The sequence below is a fragment of the Nilaparvata lugens genome, unplaced genomic scaffold, assembly GCF_014356525.2.
Source record: "Nilaparvata lugens isolate BPH unplaced genomic scaffold, ASM1435652v1 scaffold814_1_2, whole genome shotgun sequence".
Lineage (NCBI taxonomy): Eukaryota > Metazoa > Arthropoda > Insecta > Hemiptera > Delphacidae > Nilaparvata > Nilaparvata lugens.
Window position 1 is genome coordinate 18247 of NW_024093900.1, and position 21755 is coordinate 40001.

At 34.0% G+C, this 21755-nt stretch overlaps 2 protein-coding genes across 2 annotated transcripts in view; one reads left to right on the forward strand and one right to left on the reverse strand.

Moving 5' to 3' along the window:
* The window catches only part of LOC111060197 (E3 ubiquitin-protein ligase arc-1-like), a gene marked incomplete at its 5' end in the record, with an annotated part of 28869 nt that extends 15286 nt beyond the window's left edge, over positions 1-13583 (forward strand). The window contains 1 exon segment of the mRNA XM_039419017.1: positions 11972-13583. Within this exon segment, the coding sequence (XP_039274951.1) occupies positions 11972-12070 (99 nt within the window).
* Positions 13584-15907: 2324 nt separating this feature from the next.
* On the reverse strand, positions 15908-16330 carry LOC120349061 (the record flags this gene model as incomplete). Its single annotated transcript, XM_039419016.1, is given in 1 exon segment — positions 15908-16330. A coding segment is annotated over 1 exon segment (363 nt), but the record flags the coding sequence as incomplete, so codon positions are not given.
* Positions 16331-21755: the final 5425 nt, after the last annotated feature.

A 21755-nucleotide genomic window follows, 5' to 3' on the forward strand; every position in this document is an offset into this window, starting at 1 on the left:
TATCAAGGAGGAAGAGGTTGTGCGCTAGTGCTCACACCATAGCTTATCACATCGGGATGCAAGCGCTCTCCCCTTTCAATGCACTGATAGAAGTTTCTCACCCACACCCTCTCTCTCCCGCACCCTCTTCACGAGAACGCTTGAGCCTTAGCAAATAAAACTTCAGATTAAAATGAAACTGTCAAGCATTTTTTTGATAGAGACGTATTATATTTACACCAAATCTTTGTCATATTTACACTGAATGGAATGTATTTGCAATAGATTAACAATAGATTATTTACAATAAATTTACATGATATTTACAATAGATTATTTACAATAAATTTACATGATATTTACAATAGATTACAAAAGATTATTTTTCATCTAATAGTTGATCCTTACTAATATAACTAGGCATTGAAAACCCAATCCATTTCACTAGCAGTCCTTTTTTATCACGTTTTAATATTTTTTCAATCAAATACACTTGTCTCTCCGATTCATTTAATTGTGTTTTTTTAATTTCTTCTGCATAAAACCTACCACTAATTACTTCTCCGTTTAGATCTCGCAAGCTATACGTTACAGGTTGAGAAGGAAATATAGAATGAATTACAAAATACTCTGCGCTCCAGTTTATGTTATAAGATTTATCGAAAAGAACCCTTTTCTTTGAGATTCGTACAACATCTCCTAGCTTAAATTTCGGTTTTGAATTTTTCAATTTATATCGTCTATTGAATGCAGAATTCAATGACATTAAACATGATTACGATCTTTTTTCCTCACATCTTCAGGTTTCATTCTAATGGATGAATGCATTGTTGCATTATAATCTCGAACTAAACTGTCTAGTTGTGATGACCAGTTTTTGGTTCCATGTTCAGTTAAATATCTATAAATTTTTGCTTTAAGTGTTCTATTAAACCTTTCAACTATGGAGGCTTTCTTATCAGTAAAAACATGATAATGTTTAATACTATATCTATCTAATAATGCTTTAACTTTTAAATTAAAGAATTCTGTTCCTTGATCTGTTTGGAACAGCTTAACTCCTTTATTTTTAGAAATAATTGGCTCGAGAGCGTTAAATACAGATTGGCTTGTCTTGTCTTTTAATGGTACACAATATGCAAATTTTGAAAAACAATTAATAACAGCTAAGATATATTTGTAACCCTTATTAAAACGTGATAAACTTGTCATCTCAATGAGATCGGCTTGAAGCAAGTCTTTTTCACTTTTCAACTCATATTTGCGAGTGGGATAGTTCACACGCGGCACGCTATGAAGCTCTAAAGCTAACTTAGATCTAATAATATTCATGATATTTACAACAGACAAATCAGTGGTGACGGATGATTGACATGGGACATACTGACCAATCAGTTAGAGTGTTGTGGGCACTCTATAATGTCCAAATGGGAGAGTATCAACACCATTCTCAGCAATATACCTCTTATCATCATAAGGGCTCAAACAGATTTTTGCACATTCAACCTGATACATGGTGTGATTATAGGATCTTAACATATTAAATTTTTCTACATGTTCACTACGTTCAAACAATGATTTCATATATAAATTAAAATTAAGCTTTCTACATTTTACTCCGCTCTGTACACCCTTTGCTATACATTTATTTACAAGTTCTTCATTCTCGTTACATACTAAATATGAGTAAAGTTTGGATCTAAGTCCGAGAAATCTATGGACAGGCTTTGACCCGGTCTCATCCTTGAACTTTCCTACAACTTTATTTCTCTCCATGGAAAAGCAAGGGTGGGAAGGTGGATAGTTAGAAGTATCGAAAAGGGACAAATTTTCTCTAATCAACTGATACACATCTTCGACTTTAAGGTTTAGAAGAAAACTGTCGGTGTCAGTCATGCACAGTTCTATTCGATCCCACGGTATAATTTTTTGTAATTTACAATAGAAAAAATCGTACATATGGAATTTACTCAACTCCAGTACGGAAAAGCCGGAATAGACAGGCTTGTTCATTTTAAGTTCCAACTTACGAGAGAAAACCGCGATCACGTTCGGACTAATTATTTGCCAGCGTTTACATAGCGGGTTTGAAATGTACTTATCTAACCGTTTTTCATCCGTGATAATTTTAACATTCATTTGCTTACGACTACTCTGAATTGTCTTACCAAATTTTAAGTTGCAACAGGCCTTAAAGAAGGATATTTCAAATTTATTTTTCGCGTTCTGTCTATTCCGGATATTGAAGTCGATGTAGCTTTTCAGCCAGGGAGATTGGGAAAAGCTAATGACGCGATGCACTTTCAATAATTTCAAACCGAGCTGAAGGTAGAGCTTTAAATTGACATAGTGAACAATGTACTTTTCACGGTCGAAAAGTGTGTTCATGAGCTTTTTGGTTCCAGTTTGACCGTTCTCATTTGTTTGGTAGTTCGACAGCAATTCGCGCGGGGGCGTTTGGTGGAGAGGAGCAAGGGGGAAGCTCGCATGCTTATCATGTAACTCTTGGGGGTACTTGAGATCACATTCTATTATATACCCGGTTTCTGAATTGCTGTCCAAATTCGCGAAATCAAGGCTGGAAATTTCTTCCTCTGAGAGGAATTTGAAATTTCCAACAGGCAAGCTTCGGCTCATAGCTTCCGAGTATAAACTGTTTGCATCGATATAAAGCAGATAATTAGACGGTTTTGAAGGATCGTATGTTTCGGGTAGATGTTTGTTATTCGCCTCACAATAACGTTTACCGATAAATGAGACCCCACCTCTCATCCCCGCCTCAAACATAAGATGCATGTCCGGATCTGTTAGTAATTCCAGTTCGACTTTAGTGTGTTTCAGCATGCAATTCCAGGTGAAGTGCGCGAGGGAAACAAAATGGGTCACATCGAGGCCGTACGAGCTAAAAAGCGTAGACCTCATGGATTCAAAAACTACTGCTAATAGCATTACGTCCAAACATAAATAAAAATCGTGATATTCACCCAGATTTTTCAGCTTGAATGTTGAGAACACTCTTTGCGCATGCTCATATTCTTCGCGAGACAGAGGTGTATCAGTTAAGTCGTTATGAAAACATTCGATGGGAGGAAGCGATGTTTCCGCGAATTTTTCGGGACAGCTCATGTACGAGTAGGGATATACTCCTTTTTTCAACAAGAGCTGTCTGTGTTCGCGAGGTGGATCATCAAACACCGAAAATAATCGTTCGAACTTCTTTTCCATGTCTGTACTCTCTACCAATTACGCACCAATACTTCCAAGGATTCAGACATAAACTTGTAGGAATCTAAAAATTTAATTTTGCCTACTGAAAGTGTCAAAAATCTCTCTGACGTATTTGCGATGCAGGAAATTTCTTTTTTACATTTGCCGAGCGATTTTAGAATAAAATGCGAATCAAAACCGGAGAAATTATGAAAATAACACGATATGTACTCCGGAGTACGGGCTGTTAAATTACAAGAAACATGTGCTGCACACAAGTAATTACCGGTTTCATGCGCGTGGTGACGACATTTAATATCGGTGTCTAAAAACGGTTCAGCACAAAGCCCGCAGTTTACTGAATTTTGAAATTCACGCTCTTGACTCTCGGATAAAGCTTGCATCGGAATTTCTCGTTTCATATCCTCATACAAAATGTCACCGAGATCTGTAATTTCCTGAAGAAATTTCTCCATGATTTTTTCGTCTAAACTACTCGATCTATGGAGTACAGGTCCGTGAGCGATTTCCCCGTTAACGTCTATAACAACGAAACAATACCCGCAGGGAATATGTCGCGCCGTTTTCTTTGTGTAACTACGAGTAATTTCATCAGAATCGGAATCATCATCATCATTATCGATATTCACAACGTATGTTTCTAAATCCGCATAAATGGTGTACTTTTTCTTCAACGTCGCGCCTAGTTTCTTGAATTTAATTGTCTCTCCGCGTTTAGGATATGAAACGCGCTGAGATTCAAACTTGGAACAAAGTTCCACATGTTTCAACAAATTTGCTTTACCATCACAATTTTTAGATTTGGTCGATGTGAACCGGTGAAAACAAAAATTACAAATGTGTACTTGACCCTTGTGTTTTGAAAGGTGAGAGAGAAGACGAGATAGCCCGTTTTTCCCGTTCGCGGTATTTACTAAACAGAAATGAGTTTTTCCTGCATCGCCTTTTAGCATTAAAAGATCAATTTGGTGTTTACGAGTGCAGAAAATGCTTGTACGGAAGGGGAAAAACTTTTTGTTGTCATACGCGATGACGTGAATTGCAATGTCCAGATTGAGTATTTCAAATTTCTTAATATCGCGTGTCGTCACCGGGAAATTTACACCTCGCGTATTAAGTGTGTGAGCAAACTTACTCAAATACTTTACAGTCAGGTGTGAGTCCTTTGGCTTCTGATGGAAATACGCGAGCACTGACCATAAAAAGCATTTTTCGTCAGAGAGATTTTTCACATTTATAATACAATTTTTGTTTTTCAAAAACTGGGGTGTCTGAATGAAACTGGATGTGTATATAGGATTAAATTTAATCACGTTCACATCCAGTGATTCAATTTTCTTTAGCACCCATCCACTCCCATGTCTTACAAAATTTTCAAAAGATGAGAGGATTTTTCTCACAGCTAACATGAAATGGTTATTAAACTCTTCATAGTTCTCAAGCACGTTTAGCGCTATGTTGGAGTAACTATGTAGATTTATTAGAGATGAGACAGAGTCACCAACCTGCTTGTCATCCATCACCACTAATTTATACAGCAAAACGTTAAGGACGATGAACCACTTAACATTGCCATCATAGCGTGCGGCATGTTCCCTAATTATATCGAAAACTCGACGTTTCGAGCTCTCGAGCACGCTGGTGATGTCGATATCCTCCTCATCGAGGGTGATGCGATGGCGAGCTGCTGCGGAATTGATGCCATGTAGTCTGCGTTCCCTCGGCATGATTCTGAAAAAACAAAACGATCAGGATGAGATAGAGTACAACAACATGTTTAGTTGTGAATTGTCATTGGTAGAAGAAGGGTGTGTGAAAATGATATCTCAAGATCACATAATGTTGCATGAAAGATTAAGATTATTATCTTTTGATAAAAGATGGTTGAAATCTTCTCCGCATTTGTCCGCGGAAAACATGGCGAAAGAGGGATTTATATTCTCATCTCCACCAGACATTGTGCGATGTGTATTTTGTTCAATTTATTTGGGAAAATGGGAAGAAAGTGACATACCAGCAATAGAACATGCAAGGTACAGTCCAAACTGTAGAAGGAAAGATAATATAACAATTGAAGAGGAGAATTACGATAATAATATTCTACGAGAATATGAAGAAAGATATTCAACTTTTAATTGTGTAGAAGATTCATCCATCCAAGGAGAGTACTTTGAAAAACTACCTCCACACCATCTACATTGTGACTTTTGTAAATCATTACGCAATAAAGCAGAGTATTTTGCGAGAAATGGTTATTTCTTACATAAAAATCCATTCTATCTGCAATGTGTCTATTGTAAATATATTATCGGTGAACCAATTGAAAAAGTAATTCATTTACCGTTTTGTTTATACGATGAGTGTGAGAAAGAAGAGCGGGGCTTGGATGTTCCGGATATAGCATATTCTAAAGATAAATCGCATGCATGCAGTATATTGTAGAAGGTTTTTTCTCCTCGGAGGAGAAAACCTGTCCTCGGAGGAGAAAAATAGTCATCGGAGGAGAAAACCTCTCCTCGGAGGACTATTTTCCTCCTCAGAGGATAAAATCAAAGTAAAAATGTACTTACATGTAGTGGTTGATGTAGTGTGAATCTCCTCGAGTGTAGATAGCGGGCTACAGGTGTAGATAGCAGGATACAGGTGTAGATGATTATGCTATGATTGATTCCTCTCAGGTGACCGTCCTATGATTCCTCTCAGCTGTGTTGTCTCGACGAGAGCTCAACTGGTTATGAGGTTCGGAACTCGAGTTGAGAGGTGAGAAAATGCTGTGAAAACAATGAAATATTTAATAACTGAATCGAGAAATGCTATTCCTCTATGTTGTGAAATATTTAATAACTGAATCGAGAATGCTATTCCTCTATGGTGTGAAATATTTATTAGAAATAGAGTGCTATAAAGTACAATAAATTATCGCTAGAGTGTGCTTTTCATAATAATAATAATAAGCTGGAGCAAGGTAATCTGTTAGTTGTGATCTTCTCTTTGCTGATACAACATCAAGCTAGTGTACTGAGATGGATAATGTGTTTGGTGTGGAGAACAAGTCTTCAGATTTGTTCGTTCAATTCATTATAGATAGACATTTTAATCAATTAAGTGAATACCATTCTGTTCCTTTAGAAAAAATGAGATATCAATATAAATTAAGTGTACTCTTGGACACGCACCTAGATATATTGGGACAGTTAGCAGAAAAAGGATGGACAAATCTACAATATTTAACTTTTGTGAGAGACTATGAAAAATTAGGAGTTTGGCATAGTGATAACTATAATCATATTCTTGTTTGTGATTTATACGGTTCATCATATGATAAATTCTGGGGGAATGGTGATATCCCCGATTCATGGAGATGTCCGTGTGCGCATCTTAAAGACTCTATCGATAAAATTAAAAAAGTTATAATAGAAAACAATGCTCATTTAACAGAAGAACAATTAAATCAAGTTATCTGGAATTTTTTTCGAGATTCTGCAGATGAGACAGGCTTAGAACAGGATTGACAAAGAAAGATCAAAATCAAGTATGTGTGCAATATTGTAAATAAATGAAATGCAACAACTTTGCTACTGTTAAAATATTAAAATGTCATATTGATGATAGAAAACGCTGACAAGATTCATGTTTGAAAAATGAGATGCTCTTACTTTGATGTTGAAGGATCTAACATTGATTAACAAAATTAGAATCATGGGTTTTATTGGGGCGTAGAATAAATTCTAGCAATGTCTCATGCTAAGTTCTAGACGAGATTTTTTTTTTTTTTTCGTCTTCTAACACATGGATGCTATTCGAAAAATGATCGTGTGTGGGATACTTACAATCTGATAACGATCTGGGAGCACGTGTTGTTGTTGGGGGAGAAATTCGAATTTTTTTCGCCTTGTGGCACGCTCTCGCTCGCACGTGTCTGGAACAGAGAGAGAAACGAATGCTATATAAACACAAGCGATGAGAGGAAAATTACCATTTACATCAGAGACAACAGAGACTTCACACACACACACGAGATGAGTTCTCCGTCCTTTATCCTGCCAAATAGCCCGCCCCCGCAGCATGTGCTAAACTACTGGCAGCGCAAAGCTGCCGAGTCCTGTGCCAGCTCTTCTGCTGCTGCTGCCGCCTCCGCTCCTGCCTCCGCTCCACTGCGTCCAACATCACCAGGGGGCGAGATGGTGATTCCGGACAGCCCCATCCAACGCTTGCGTCCAGCAGCTACGTGGGCGCCGTGGCGTGCTGTGTTGACAACGTTGTCAAACAACATCAGGCAGAGGCAGGCCAAGAGGAAACTCGCCTTCGAGGAGGGTGAAGTCAGCGGCGAAGAGGAGGATGAGGTGCTCCCTCAATCAAAGGTTAGTTTCAACAAATATTATTAACTTGTGTATGCACAGATTTTTTTCTGTGATTGATTGTTAAAAAATCTGTGCACATACGAGTCTTTGATTATTTGATATGAATATTATTTGATCTGAATATTATTTGAACTGATTAGAATGCAAGCAATATTTCCTCGAACTGATTAGAAATGGTATTATGAGATATTATCGTTTGAAGTATTCAATCATGCATAAATGTCACCAATATTATTTGAAGCGCTTGGAATGTAAAGGAAATATTTGATAAATCTAGTTTCAGATATTGATGTTTTTCAACGAAGTTTCATGATATATTATGTGTCCGACTCCTTCTTCTCATCCTTATTTTGTGAAAAATGAAGATTCAAAATTTATTTTTGTAGCTTTTTTTGTGTTTTAACTTGTTTCATCACTCTTTATAATTTAAACACTTGATAATGGAATGAATATCATCAGATCACGTGAACAAAAAAAAATTCAAGCTGAAATTAGATTAATTTGTTGCACATTTGGTTCAAATATTAACAAATGTTACCAAATATTATCACATATAGTGAGAACGAATTATTCTGAAGCTTACTATTCTCACTGAACATGAAGAGGCAATACCAAGCCAGAATCGCAGTTCCGTTCAAATCATTATTATCAGAGCTTTCAAATTGATGCTATGTAACTATGGATGTTATCCCCCATCTCACAATTTCCCTATTTATCCTTATCCTGATTCAGAATAAAGTAGTTGATCTCTATAATCACAAAAATCAATGTACAGTACCTATAATAAATAGTAAAAATAACAAAATTTCTAGTAATAATGCAACTTTTTCTAGGTATGAATTTCAAGGCTCATAAAATGCCTTTTTCTCAATCACAGGCAGAAATTCCAATGATTATCATAATAGTAATTTAATGAAAACTGTTTATATTGTACATTGTTCGACGTAAGATAAGCTACATCTCTAAGGTAACCAACTTATTTAGTATTATCATGTTTATGAATGAAAGCGAGACTGTGATAGATGATTGGTCAAACTGAAATATAAACATTATAGACAATGCATATTTCTGATCAACTATAATTATAAATGATAGTATCAAGCCGTAATGAATTGAGCAACTGAATTTCAAAGTTACTATCCACTGTTCAAATCGCACTGTGATTTCCTTTTACTTCCAAATGGATTGAATTGCCTCACTCTTCAACGTAACAATTATTGAAAAAAAAACCAGTGGAATTTCAATTTTCAGATCATGAAATTCATAGAAAACTAATTCTTGAGAGAATAGTGATGAATTGCAAACAGTGCAAGTAACATTGATACAAAGCGATACAATGAAAGTCAACATCGATTAATTTAATATTGGACTTATCAAATTTATATTATTTATAAAGCTTATGGAATGTAAAACCAACATTTCAAATTTTCTCTACTGGAGCAAAACATAGAAAATAAAGAAGAGCCAATCATAAGCACAATATACTTGTGTACTAGAATTCACTTGAACTAACTCATCACTTCAACCCTTCAATGATCACAATGAACTAGAATGGTATAAAAACCATGGAATTGATAATCAGGTACATTTTTCAAATAGCTTCACCCAACTAAATCTGTGAATGCTAAGTCATAAGAAATCATGTTCGATACATTCAATTTGAATGCTTCAAATAGAAAATGATCTATTCTTTTGGTGCCCTAATCAAAATCAATTTCAATCAACATTAATCGACATAAAGAAAAGCTTCTGCCAACCTTGTATAGTGAATGACAAGATGCGAGTGGAGGTGTAACATCGATATGTTAACAAGAATAATAAAAGATGATGAATCGTCTTTCAATTAATCTTATACGGTAGGGTACTTTGTGGTTAAATGTGAAACACTTTCATGATTTTCCTACCTTTTATGCATGCTTACTCTTCCTTAATTTGTATGTTTGCATGGCTTTCATCTTTAGAATCTACTGAATTTTCATATTGGAATGTCTAAATAATCTAAATTCAACTAGGTAGTAAGAACGGAAGATAAGCTACTTTACAGAGAGAATCATAGAAAGTTTCGACTCAACAAGCCCAATGTATAATTTTTTTATGCCTCAGCCGTCATATATATTTGGCTCAACTGAAGGTATATTATCAACCTGGCCTGAAGAATATTAACTGTAGAAAACAGCAAACACTGCACGCTATGATTTTTCAGGAAATTGCCACTGTTAACACTATTGTAATCTATGATTTATCTCAGTTTTTGACATAACTTATGATAAATTTTAGCATAGAATTATGATCATACACACATATTTTAAATATGTATTATATTATGTAATAGTATGAATATTTTATCGGTTGCAAACAATATCTTTGTCTGTCATAGAATTCATGATTTAGCAGATCTATAACATCAAATTATTTTAGAGAATTTAGAGAAATAAAATGTGAAAAATTAATTTCATCGCATATCAAAACAATAGAAAAAATTGATTGTTCGAGAGCCATAGTGTGAATAAGATGCAACTTAGAAAGCAGTAGGCCTACTACTGTATTTTACTGTTTACTATGGTGAAGAGAGTCAGCCACGCCATACCGCGTCGACTGTTTCCCCTTCCACAGCGTCAAATCGAATCGCAAATGAATAACAATATAAATCAATGGATTCGCAATGAACGTGGCTACATTAATTATTTGTCTAATTTTCTTTAGATTATTTGCTTCGAAGTTAATCGGAGAAAACAAAAATCAAATAGAAAAACCCCTAAATTTTTACGTATATATTATTTTATCAAGGAACCTGTTTGATTTATTGAGGAAATGAATACGACTAATATTTTAGTCCATAATGTAACGAATCGAATGACATATGATAGATTTTTTTCCGATTAATGGTTACAGAGATAATTGATTTCCAGTTTGCTGTTTACTATGGCTAAGAGAGTCAGCCGCGCCGTTCCGCGTCGACTGTTTTCCCTTCCACAGCGTCAAATTAAATCGCAAATACATAACAATATACATCAATGGATTTGCAATGAGAGTGGCTACATTAATTATTTGGCTCATTTTTCTTTAGAACTACTTGTTTCGAGGTTAATCGGAGAAAACAAAAAAATCAAATCACAAAACACCCTCAATTTTTACATATATAATATATAAAACTATATATCAAGAAAACTGTTAATTTTATTGGAAAAATGAATATAACTAATATTGTAGTTCATAATGTAACAAATTGAATGGCATATAATAGAACTGTTTCCGATCAATGGTTACAAAGATAATTGATTTCCCGTGTTTACCCGCATTTTTCATGTTTTAGGGGGTTGGGGCGGAAAGCTCCAAGGGGATTTTCTGGGACTTTTGGGAGAATGACCCTCTGGGAGGGTTCTATCGATGGTGGGAAATTCAGCTTTTATTTAATTTTCAGATCGAAACTGCTTTTTTGGACCTTCATTGACTGGGCTATCATGCATGCAAATCAAATCAAATCAAAATCTTTATTTTGCCAAAATACAAAATCACTTGAAATACTTCAAATAATTAATACAATAATAACTGAAATAATCAGTAGATACAAAATCATCAAAATGAATAATACATTTCGATTGAATAAATAGAATTGGCACAGCTAGCAAAGCGAACTTGTGCGCTAGCTGTGAGTTCATTTTTGATGTATATATTTTTCTTGCAAAATAATAAAACTACAAACAAAAAGATTAGTATAAAGAAAATAAAAATATAAAAGGCAAAAACAAAAATAAGATATCCCATCCGGCTACAAACCAAAACAACGAAATGAACTATCAATACGAACTATCAACTGCAATACGAAAATAATTAATTTCTCTGTTATTCCCCCGACCAATCTTAATAAATGAGGTATCCATGAAATCCTGATATAATTTGCTAACTTTTTTGTCTCTTGTAAATTTTCTGTAAACTGAACGGTTTTCGTGAAATTTGCAATCAAAAATTTATAATGGCCGCCATTTTGGAAATTTACATTGAAAATTTTTTATTTTATTTTTTAAAGTTGAGTCTTTATAGCATAAATATTCATGCCAATACAACATTTCGTTCTTGAGATAAAGATTCTTTAGTGAAAAAAACAAAATGGCAGCTATACGGATAACCGCTGAGTTTTGGACACTTGAAATACGACATTTGTAGTCTCCTATCATCCAGGAACAATACCCTGAAATGTTCGACACTACTTCTGAAACACTCTGTATATCATGTATCCATCTCTCATCTTACCCACGCCCACTTACAGGCAATTGAGACAAAATTAAAATACATATGTGGACATCATCCAAAAAAGTTACTAATTGACACATTCGAGCCCATTTCTTTTGTCTATGAGTCCTGAATACGAAATTGAACGTTTTTCTGTACTTCGTGAATTCCAGAATAAACTGAAGCAGAAGTCCCTGAATGAAGCATTGGAAAAAGCTAACCGCATCTATATGAGACTCCAGTTCACCAAAAAGGTGAGTCAAATCACATAATTTTTTATTTCGACAAAACTAAACAGGCTAATTGAAATAATTTACTATATCTATACAGTTGGCTCCTGTCAAAATAAGTATTCTACGTCATATCTCTCAAGTCAACTGCCGTTATAGTTTGTTGTTCAAATAATTGTTGTTATTCGCACCTATTCATGACGCAAAGCACCGTACAAAAATTAAACACTCAACTTTAAAAGTGAAAAGGTCAATGAGATAAACACTGCAAAAAATGACAATACTATAATGATTCCACATCAAACATTATACATATATACATGTATGGAATAGCAGTAAAATTAAGTCTAGATCCAAACTATCAAAAGTACGTACAAATAATTTAAAGTAATATTTATCCTAGTCGTTGATAGATGTACACCATATAAGTTTTGGAAAGGCATAATTTAATGTGGTAGGCTAAAATATTTTTATATTAGTCTATCAAAAATGCTTGCAATAATTAACATTCAACTATTTAAGAACAATGTAGCAGAATACTGGAACAGTGTTCGTAGTTTCAGTTACGGTATAGATAAATTGATTTTTACAAAGTCTAACGAAAAAACTTTCATGAGACTGCTGAGATATATTGATTCAACGATACATAATTATTCATTAAAATAATTGAGGGAGGACCAAGAGACATAGCCCAAAAGTGTTCCTCCCCGAATAAAACTGCTTAAAATCAGATCTAACTTTTAGGAACATCCAGTGCTCTTGCTCCCAATATTCACAATCTTTATTATAAATTTCAAATTTTGAGGTTTTCCAACATCTGTATACTTTGCATGGCAATGGCACATATAAGTTATTAGTATACTGGAGTTTATTGTTGTGAAAAATACAACAATTATTATGTTTCTAAGAAGAATTCTGCAGTCTATCGAAATAAAAATAACTACAATATTACCTAATATATTCTACTAATACATACATTTCAAAAGACTATGGTTTACTTATCACTAATAATTACATCCATAATCTTTGGAACCTTCAATCATACGATTTAAAATAGGCACTTTAATGTCATGTTTAAATTAAATTGCTATTAAGATCTACAATCATTGGTTCACTTTTCATCAGTTGACCTAGGTAATTCACGCAAGGTACACAAGGATTTAAATACCTTACTTTACAGATCAAACGTTTTGAAAATTCTAGGTTTTTGACAGCCATATACAATCAATTCGGTTACTGCATACTCATTCTGAATTATGCATCAATTTGCAATTGATGTATAATTCAATATAGATTTGCAATTGATGCATAATTAAATTCAAATTTGAGTATAAATTTATGCACTCTTTAAAAATTTTAAACAGATGTGAGCAACTGTAAATGGAAAGCTACACTTCCTATTAATACACTAATTACATATACACTAATAGGAAAAAGTGTGATGTAAATTTCGGTATCCATGAACTTAGAACATATCCTAGATGAGGGGAATAATAGCATATAAGTTATAAGTCTGCCTGGTCTGGTTCTGTAATGGTTGAATATTATCCTTGTTAAGAAACTTGGTTTATGATGTATGAGAGAAAATGAGTATAATCATTTCTGAGCACCCTACATTGCTAATGGAATCATGGAATAAATTCTAGGCGAGGAAAATATTGCACCAAATGTACACTAACATGTCTTAACATTAACAGCTGTAAAATATAAGTAAAAAATGTCATCATTATCTTGAGCCTAAGAGTTGAGAATTATTTACATTCTATTATATGACACTCCACTCAATTCTATAAAAAAAAAACTTGAATATTTTTGAGACACGACAGTTGTCAACTGATATCAATGTTAACGTGTAGTATGCACTCACTCATCAATCTTTCGATGTAAACTTGCATAAGTTTAACTTGTAATATCAGATGTTGTGTTTAGATTTAAGAATACTTTTATTCTCATTTTGTCGGGTTGTCACTTGTTCTTCTTTGATTCTGTGGAACAAATCGGTGTTAAAATGCTCTTGTCCTCACTGTATTCACCCAGCGTCCTGCACAGTCCAACCCCACCAGAAGGGAATAGAATTCTGGGTGTCTACCCCACCTGATTAATAATAATTCTATAATAATAATTCGTTTATTTCACTGCATTTTTACAATAATTTGTAATACAAATACATACATTAAACATAATGGTTGAACATTACAATTGGTAATACAAATACATACCTTAAGCATAATAATTGAACATAGATAATAATATTAAGCATGTAACAGAAAAAACCACAGTGCATCCCTCTTTAGGCTAAACCTGTGTTGAGGGATGTCTCGCTCTCTAGTTGAGTCAACTTAATTATAATACAATAACAATTTTGAGGTATCAAACAATAAAGTAAATTTTATACAATAATCAGTGTGCTTTTCACAAGATGGGATTATGAATCTTTAACAATAAATTACATTTGAATGAAGACAGCAAAAAAATGTAAATAATATTACACCTCTATTAAACGTTTTTCTTCATAGAAGCGATTAAGTCTATTCTTAAACAAATTGTAACTGGGTGCATCTGATATATCTGATTGCAGTTTATTGAAAAGTCGTGGTCCCTTAGCAAAAGCATGTAAGGAGGCCACTCTACTTCTTGTAAAGGGTTCTTTTAATTTATTAGCAAGATTTCGACGAGTGGAATATACATGTTCATCCATAACTGGAAACTCTGAACGTCTTAAATACACAAACTTCAAAAGATTTATTTCAAATAGGGTATCAACACTAAAAACGCCAAATTCTCTATACAATACTTCGGTTGGATATCTTATGGGTCTCTTTAAACATATTTTTATTATTCTTTTATAAAGAATTATGAGAGGTTGCAAAATTGAACTCCCACAACTTCCCCAGGATACAATACCATAGCAGATAATTGACTGTATCAGTGCCAAGAATACCATTCTTAATTGATAGATAGGAAGGACATTCCTTAATTGAACGAATTTATAAATTAATTTTCTAAGTTTTGAACAGATGTATGAAATGTGCGAGCTCCACCGTAAATGTACATCCAATACTACACCTAAATATTTTATTTCATTTTCTTTCTCTAATGTAGGACATCCACAGCTGTAGTATGGACTGGCACAATTTATATTATGTGATACTAGTTTACAGTCAGTATTATCGGGAGGCAATCCAGAGGACGACAATGAAAAGGGAAGAAATCTAGTTTTTTGAATATTCAAATGTAGGAGACTATTCTTTAACCAGGACTTGATAACATCAAAGCATTTATTAGCTCTCTGGAAGGTGATTGGCCAAGTTTCCCCCCAAACTATAGCAACTGTGTCATCCGCAAAAGAGTACAAGGAGCAATTCCCTAGATTTATATTTAATAAATCATTTATGTATATTAAGAACAAAACTGGCCCAAGCACTGTTCCTTGTGGAACTCCAATATTAACATTTAATAGTCCACTTGTCTTTTTATCAAGCCTAACTTTTTGTCTTCTACAATTTAAATATGACTCAAAGAATGACAATGCAATACCTCTTATTCCTATTGCTTCCATTTTATCCATTAGAATTCTATGGTCAACTGTGTCAAATGCTTTTTGTAAATCCAGAAATATTCCTAAGCATTTGTCCCCATTATCTAATTTGCTCAAAATTTCTCTTGTTACTCTAAAAATTGCATCGGATGTACTCATACCTTTTCGAAATCCATATTGATTACTGAACAAAATGTTGTGTTTTTCCAAATAGGATACCAGCCTCGACTTTACACACTTTTCAATTACTTTGGATATACTTGAGAGTAGGGAGATAGGACGATAGTTACCAAGTTCAGTCCTACTACCACCCTTATAGAGAGGAATAACTGTAGCTATTATATTTGGTTGACTGAAATCCTAAGTCTCAACCTATTTTATTTCAAATTCGACAAGGTTCCCTACACATTCCTTTTAACCTCGTTGGATAGCAGCGTTAGGAAATCGACGTTGGGGGGTAGCGGCGCGGATTCAGTGGTTGTTGTCGGTTTAGCTTTGGCGGTGGCATTCTTCTTCTTAGCTTCTAGCTCGTGGTACTTGAGCGTGAGGTATTGGTCGACGAGGGGCCCGGCGAAGTCCTCGGGGAAGCTGGGTCGCTGCGGCAGAATGTACTTGTAGAGGCGTTCGTTGAGCACATATAGCTGCGGCGTGGCGGCGCACTTCACGTTGAACCACCAGTCGCAAGTGAGCGCCACCTGCGAGAAGATGGTGCCGTTCGGGCACAGGAACGAGGCCTGGCCGCCGTTCAGGTCGCAGTAGTGCCAGACCTGCGACAAAATTAAATTGGCGTCAACATCCCTCTTTTATGATTGAGACTGGAATTGTCAATAAAGTAAATTGTTAATACGTTTACTACATTTACATTATGTACAGATATATTGTGGACGCTCTCCATATTAAGGTGAAATGAAAGAGAAGTTATATACAGAGTGAGTCATATGCATGTGAACCCTTCAATTAGTTGAAGATCGTTGTAGATATAGTATTGTAACTTTCAGGATAAGTTATTCGTCGAATACTCCACCTTTTGATGTCAGCAGTTTACGCACAAACCAAAACTCATCTTAAACTATACCGATAGTATAATACCTTATCTCTTTATACAGAGTGAGTCATATGCATGTGAACCCTTCAATAAATTGGAGACTGTTGTAGATAGAGTATTGTATCTTTCAAGATAAGTTATTGGTCGAATGCTCTACCATTTGACGTACAACGGAATTTCAACCCCTCATAAGGGGGGTGACTTAGGGGTTGTAACTCGAATATTTTAAACGTAAACACCCATTGTGTGGTAGGTTACTTAATTCCAAGGTTAGGCAGATTCCAATGTTAGAGGTTGTGAATGAAAGTCTCACATAATTTCGCTCCTGGGTTTTGGAAGATTTTGTGTTATAAATAGTCACGGATAAGTACAAATTTTGTGTTAATTTCATTAATTATTGTTTCTTGATCACGTTTTATCATTTTGTTTTAGATTTTAATTCTTAATTCTATTTAATAAGCCAAACACCGTTTAGAGGTTATTTTGAGGTTAGGTTTTCGAGATTTAAAAATAAACATAGATAGTTTACTTGACTAAAATTATAACCAAATTAAAATCCTATCATTTATAAATCAATTATTATTATTGCAAGTAATATAATTTCTTAGATAGGAAGATGAGCTCAAGTAGAACACCGAAGGTTAGTAATAGAAATGTACACATAGCGGGAGTACTTACGCATTCCCAAAACCAAAATTCAAAAACGCCAAAACCAAAAACCCAAGTTCTTCAAACTACTTTAGCCGAAAAAGTTGCTCAACTACAAAGTAGCCACACTAATTTAAAAAACCAATTAGAAGTAACTCTAAAAACGTCTGAGGAAGAAAGGTTAGGGATGGTAGAAGAAATTAAATCTTTGGAACTGATTATAAAATTACAAGATGAAGACCATAAAAAAGAAATACTAAATCTAAAAAATCAATGTAGTCTAATGTCGGAGGAAATAAAGAAACTAAAATCTAAATTTGATAATACTAAATGTATGATAGAACCTCCGTCCAAATGCAAAAAAATAGAATCTAACCTAAATGATGGGAAATGCTCTGAAAATGGTCGAAATAAAACGTACAGTGAGGTTTTGAAGACAGCAACCAAAAATATAGCTGAGGGAAATAAAGATAGGAAAGGGAGAGTTCTGCTACTGACGTCCAGTCATGGACGTGATTGCAGTGATCTCCTTGATAAAAGATTAAAAAATAAATTGATGTCCAATGTTTTTCAAGCCAAGTGCATCAATTAATGCAGTTGTAGAGTCAGCTAGGGAACAAACTGAAGACTTTGATGAAAATGACTATCTAATTGTACTGGGTGGCTCAAATAATATAAATGAACCTAACTTGAATCATCTTCCTCAAGTAACAGAAAAAATCAAGGAAATTGTGCCACTCAGCAAAAAAACAAACTTAATAATAAGTACTATTCCTAATAGGTTTGATAGGCCAGAATTAAATGAAGCAATCAATTCGACAAACAAATCAATCCATAATACAATCAACAGCCTAAAAAATAAGAATTCTAAACACTGGGGATTTGTTTTCTAAATGAAAGGCTGAAAAGACATAACTTCACTAATCATGGGTTGCATCTAAATCGATCTGGCAAAGTAATCTTCTGTAATAGATTGGCAGAGCTGATTGAAAGCCGTTTGCAATCCTCTTGTTTAAAAACAGTCAAAAAAACAAATAACGATTTTTTAGTAAATTGGCTCAAAACAGGGAAAGGGAAATAGCTACAAATGCTAGAGATAGAGTAGCACAAGATGGTAAGGTTTTTAGTATTTATCATCAAAATAAGTTATTGGTCGAATGCTCTACCATTTGACGTACAACGGATTTCAACCCCTCATAAGGGGGTGACTTAGGGGTTGTAACTCGAATATTTTAAACGTAAACACCCATTGTGTGGTAGGTTACTTATTCCAAGGTTAGGCAGATTCCAATGTTAGAGGTTGTGAATGAAAGTCTCACATAATTTCGCTCCTGGGTTTTGGAAGATTTTGTGTTATAAATAGTCACGGATAAGTACAAATTTTGTGTTAATTTCATTAATTATTGTTTCTTGATCACGTTTTATCATTTTGTTTTAGATTTTAATTCTTAATTCTATTTTAATAAGCCAAACACCGTTTAGAGGTTATTTTGAGGTTAGGTTTTCGAGATTTAAAATAAACATAGATAGTTTACTTGACTAAAATTATACCAAATTAAAATCCTATCATTTATAAATCAATTATTATTATTGCAAGTAATATAATTTCTTAGATAGGAAGATGAGCTCAAGTAGAACACCGAAGGTTAGTAATAGAAATGTACACATAGCGGGAGTACTTACGCATTCCCAAAACCAAAATTCAAAAACGCCAAAACCAAAACCCAAGTTCTTCAAACTACTTTAGCCGAAAAAGTTGCTCAACTACAAAGTAGCCACACTAATTTAAAAAACCAATTAGAAGTAACTCTAAAAACGTCTGAGGAAGAAAGGTTAGGGATGGTAGAAGAAATTAAATCTTGGAACTGATTATAAAATTACAAGATGAAGACCATAAAAAAGAATACTAAATCTAAAAAATCAATGTAGTCTAATGTCGGAGGAAATAAAGAAACTAAAATCTAAATTTGATAATACTAAATGTATGATAGAACCTCCGTCCAAATGCAAAAAAAATAGAATCTAACCTAATGATGGGAAATGCTCTGAAAATGGTCGAAATAAAACGTACAGTGAGGTTTTGAAGACAGCAACCAAAATATAGCTGAGGGAAATAAAGATAGGAAAGGGAGAGTTCTGCTACTGACGTCCAGTCATGGACGTGATTGCAGTGATCTCCTTGATAAAAGATTAAAAAATAAATTTGATGTCCAATGTTTTTTCAAGCCAAGTGCATCAATTAATGCAGTTGTAGAGTCAGCTAGGGAACAAACTGAAGACTTTGATGAAAATGACTATCTAATTGTACTGGGTGGCTCAAATAATATAAATGAACCTAACTTGAATCATCTTCCTCAAGTAACAGAAAAAATCAAGGAATTGTGCCACTCAGCAAAAAACAAACTTAATAATAAGTACTATTCCTAATAGGTTTGATAGGCCAGAATTAAATGAAGCAATCAATTCGACAAACAAATCAATCCATAATACAATCAACAGCCTAAAAAATAAGAATTCTAAACAACTGGGGATTTGTTTTCTAAATGAAAGGCTGAAAAGACATAACTTCACTAATCATGGGTTGCATCTAAATCGATCTGGCAAAGTAATCTTCTGTAATAGATTGGCAGAGCTGATTGAAAGCCGTTTGCAATCCTCTTGTTTAAAAACAGTCAAAAAAACAAATAACGATTTTTTAGTAAATTGGCTCAAAACAGGGAAAGGGAAATAGCTACAAATGCTAGAGATAGAGTAGCACAAGATGGTAAGGTTTTTAGTATTTATCATCAAAATATTCAGTATCTTCGCAACAAAATTGACAGATTAGAAGTATTTCTTAAACAGCAGGATCCTGACATTGTTATTTTCACAGAGCATGGCTTAAAAATAAAGGAAATAAATCAAGTTAGGATTCCAGGCTATTCACTGAGATCAGAATTTTGTAGAGTAGCTCATAGAAGTGGTGGTGTATGTATATTCACTAGCAATGCTAAACATACCCAAACTTATGAACTGGATTTTGTTAAGAGATTTTCTGTTGAGATGGATTTAGAGGTGACGGGACTAGGTTAAAAATTGATGATCGATTTGAGGTAGCAGTGTTAGGTATCTATAGGTCACCAAATGGAGACTGGCAAAAATTTTGTGAGCTGCTCCATACACTTTTGGAAATTACAACCGCTCGTTTCACAAATGTTATAGTGGTAGGAGATTTCAATACCGATTTTGCCAGGCAGGATAAAATGACAGAGGATATTAGAGATATTATTAATATGAATAATTCAGAAATTAAGGTCCACGAATATACAAGAGTAACTCGAACTTCACAGACAATTATTGATAATATCCTCACAAATATAGAAGGTTGTAATGTCAGGTTAAGTAGCTCAGATCTATCAGATCATAACTATCAAATTTTAGATGTTAAGTTGCAGGGCCAGAATCCAAGCAGAAAAAAAACTTTTGTGAAAGAAATTCAGCAATATGAGATAGGAAATATAAATTGTTTGAAGCAGGAACTGCTTCAAGAAAATTGGAGTAGTGTTTATAACAGTTGTAACCTAAATTACAAATATAAGCAATTCATTGATACTCTAAGATTTCACATTAGTGTATGCTGTCCAATAAAAAAAGTCAAAGTAAAAAGTAAATTAAACAAAGTAGATGAATGGATAACTGAAGATATTCTTACTCAAAGAAATATTGTTAGGGAAGCTTATGAGGAATTTAAATTAGTGAGGGATGTTCCGAGTGAAGTCAAATACAAATGTCTAAAGAAAAACTATGCAAAAGAAGTGAGGAAAGCTAAGAGTAAAAAACAGCTGAAATATTAACTACTAGTACCAATTTTAACTCTGCTGTTTGGGAGGTAATTAATAGAAATAGGAGAGCAGCTCAAAAAGATACAGTTACTAATGTCCCTAGGATAATCGATGAACATGGAAATTATATGGATGATAGTATAGACATTTGTAACTTTTTCAATAAGTATTATCAACAGGTTGCATATAATCTCCAAAAGTCACTGAACACTAATACTTATAATACAACTACATTAAATGCTGAGCCAATTGAAAAGGTATTTAAATTTTATCCATTATCAAGAGATGAGTTGTCAAGAATAATAAAAAATTGAATAACAAAAAAACAGTAGGATTGGATGGGGTCTCAAGCAAAATTTTAAAAGAATGTGAAAATGAATTACTGGACCCTTTATTGCATCTCCTTAATACTTCACTAGAGCAAGGTATTTTCCCTGATGATCTGAAACAAGGAAAAATTTTGCCAATTTTCAAGAGTGGTGATTCTGAAAGAGTTGAAAATTATAGACCCATTAGTATTCTAAATGTAATAAGTAAAATTTTTGAAAGAGTAGTTTTAAATAGGTTATTGATGCACCTGGATGAAATTAATTTCATATGTGATGAACAGCATGGGTTCCAGAAAGGGAAATCTACTAAGACTGCAATAGTATCCCTTGTTGAAAGACTAATAGA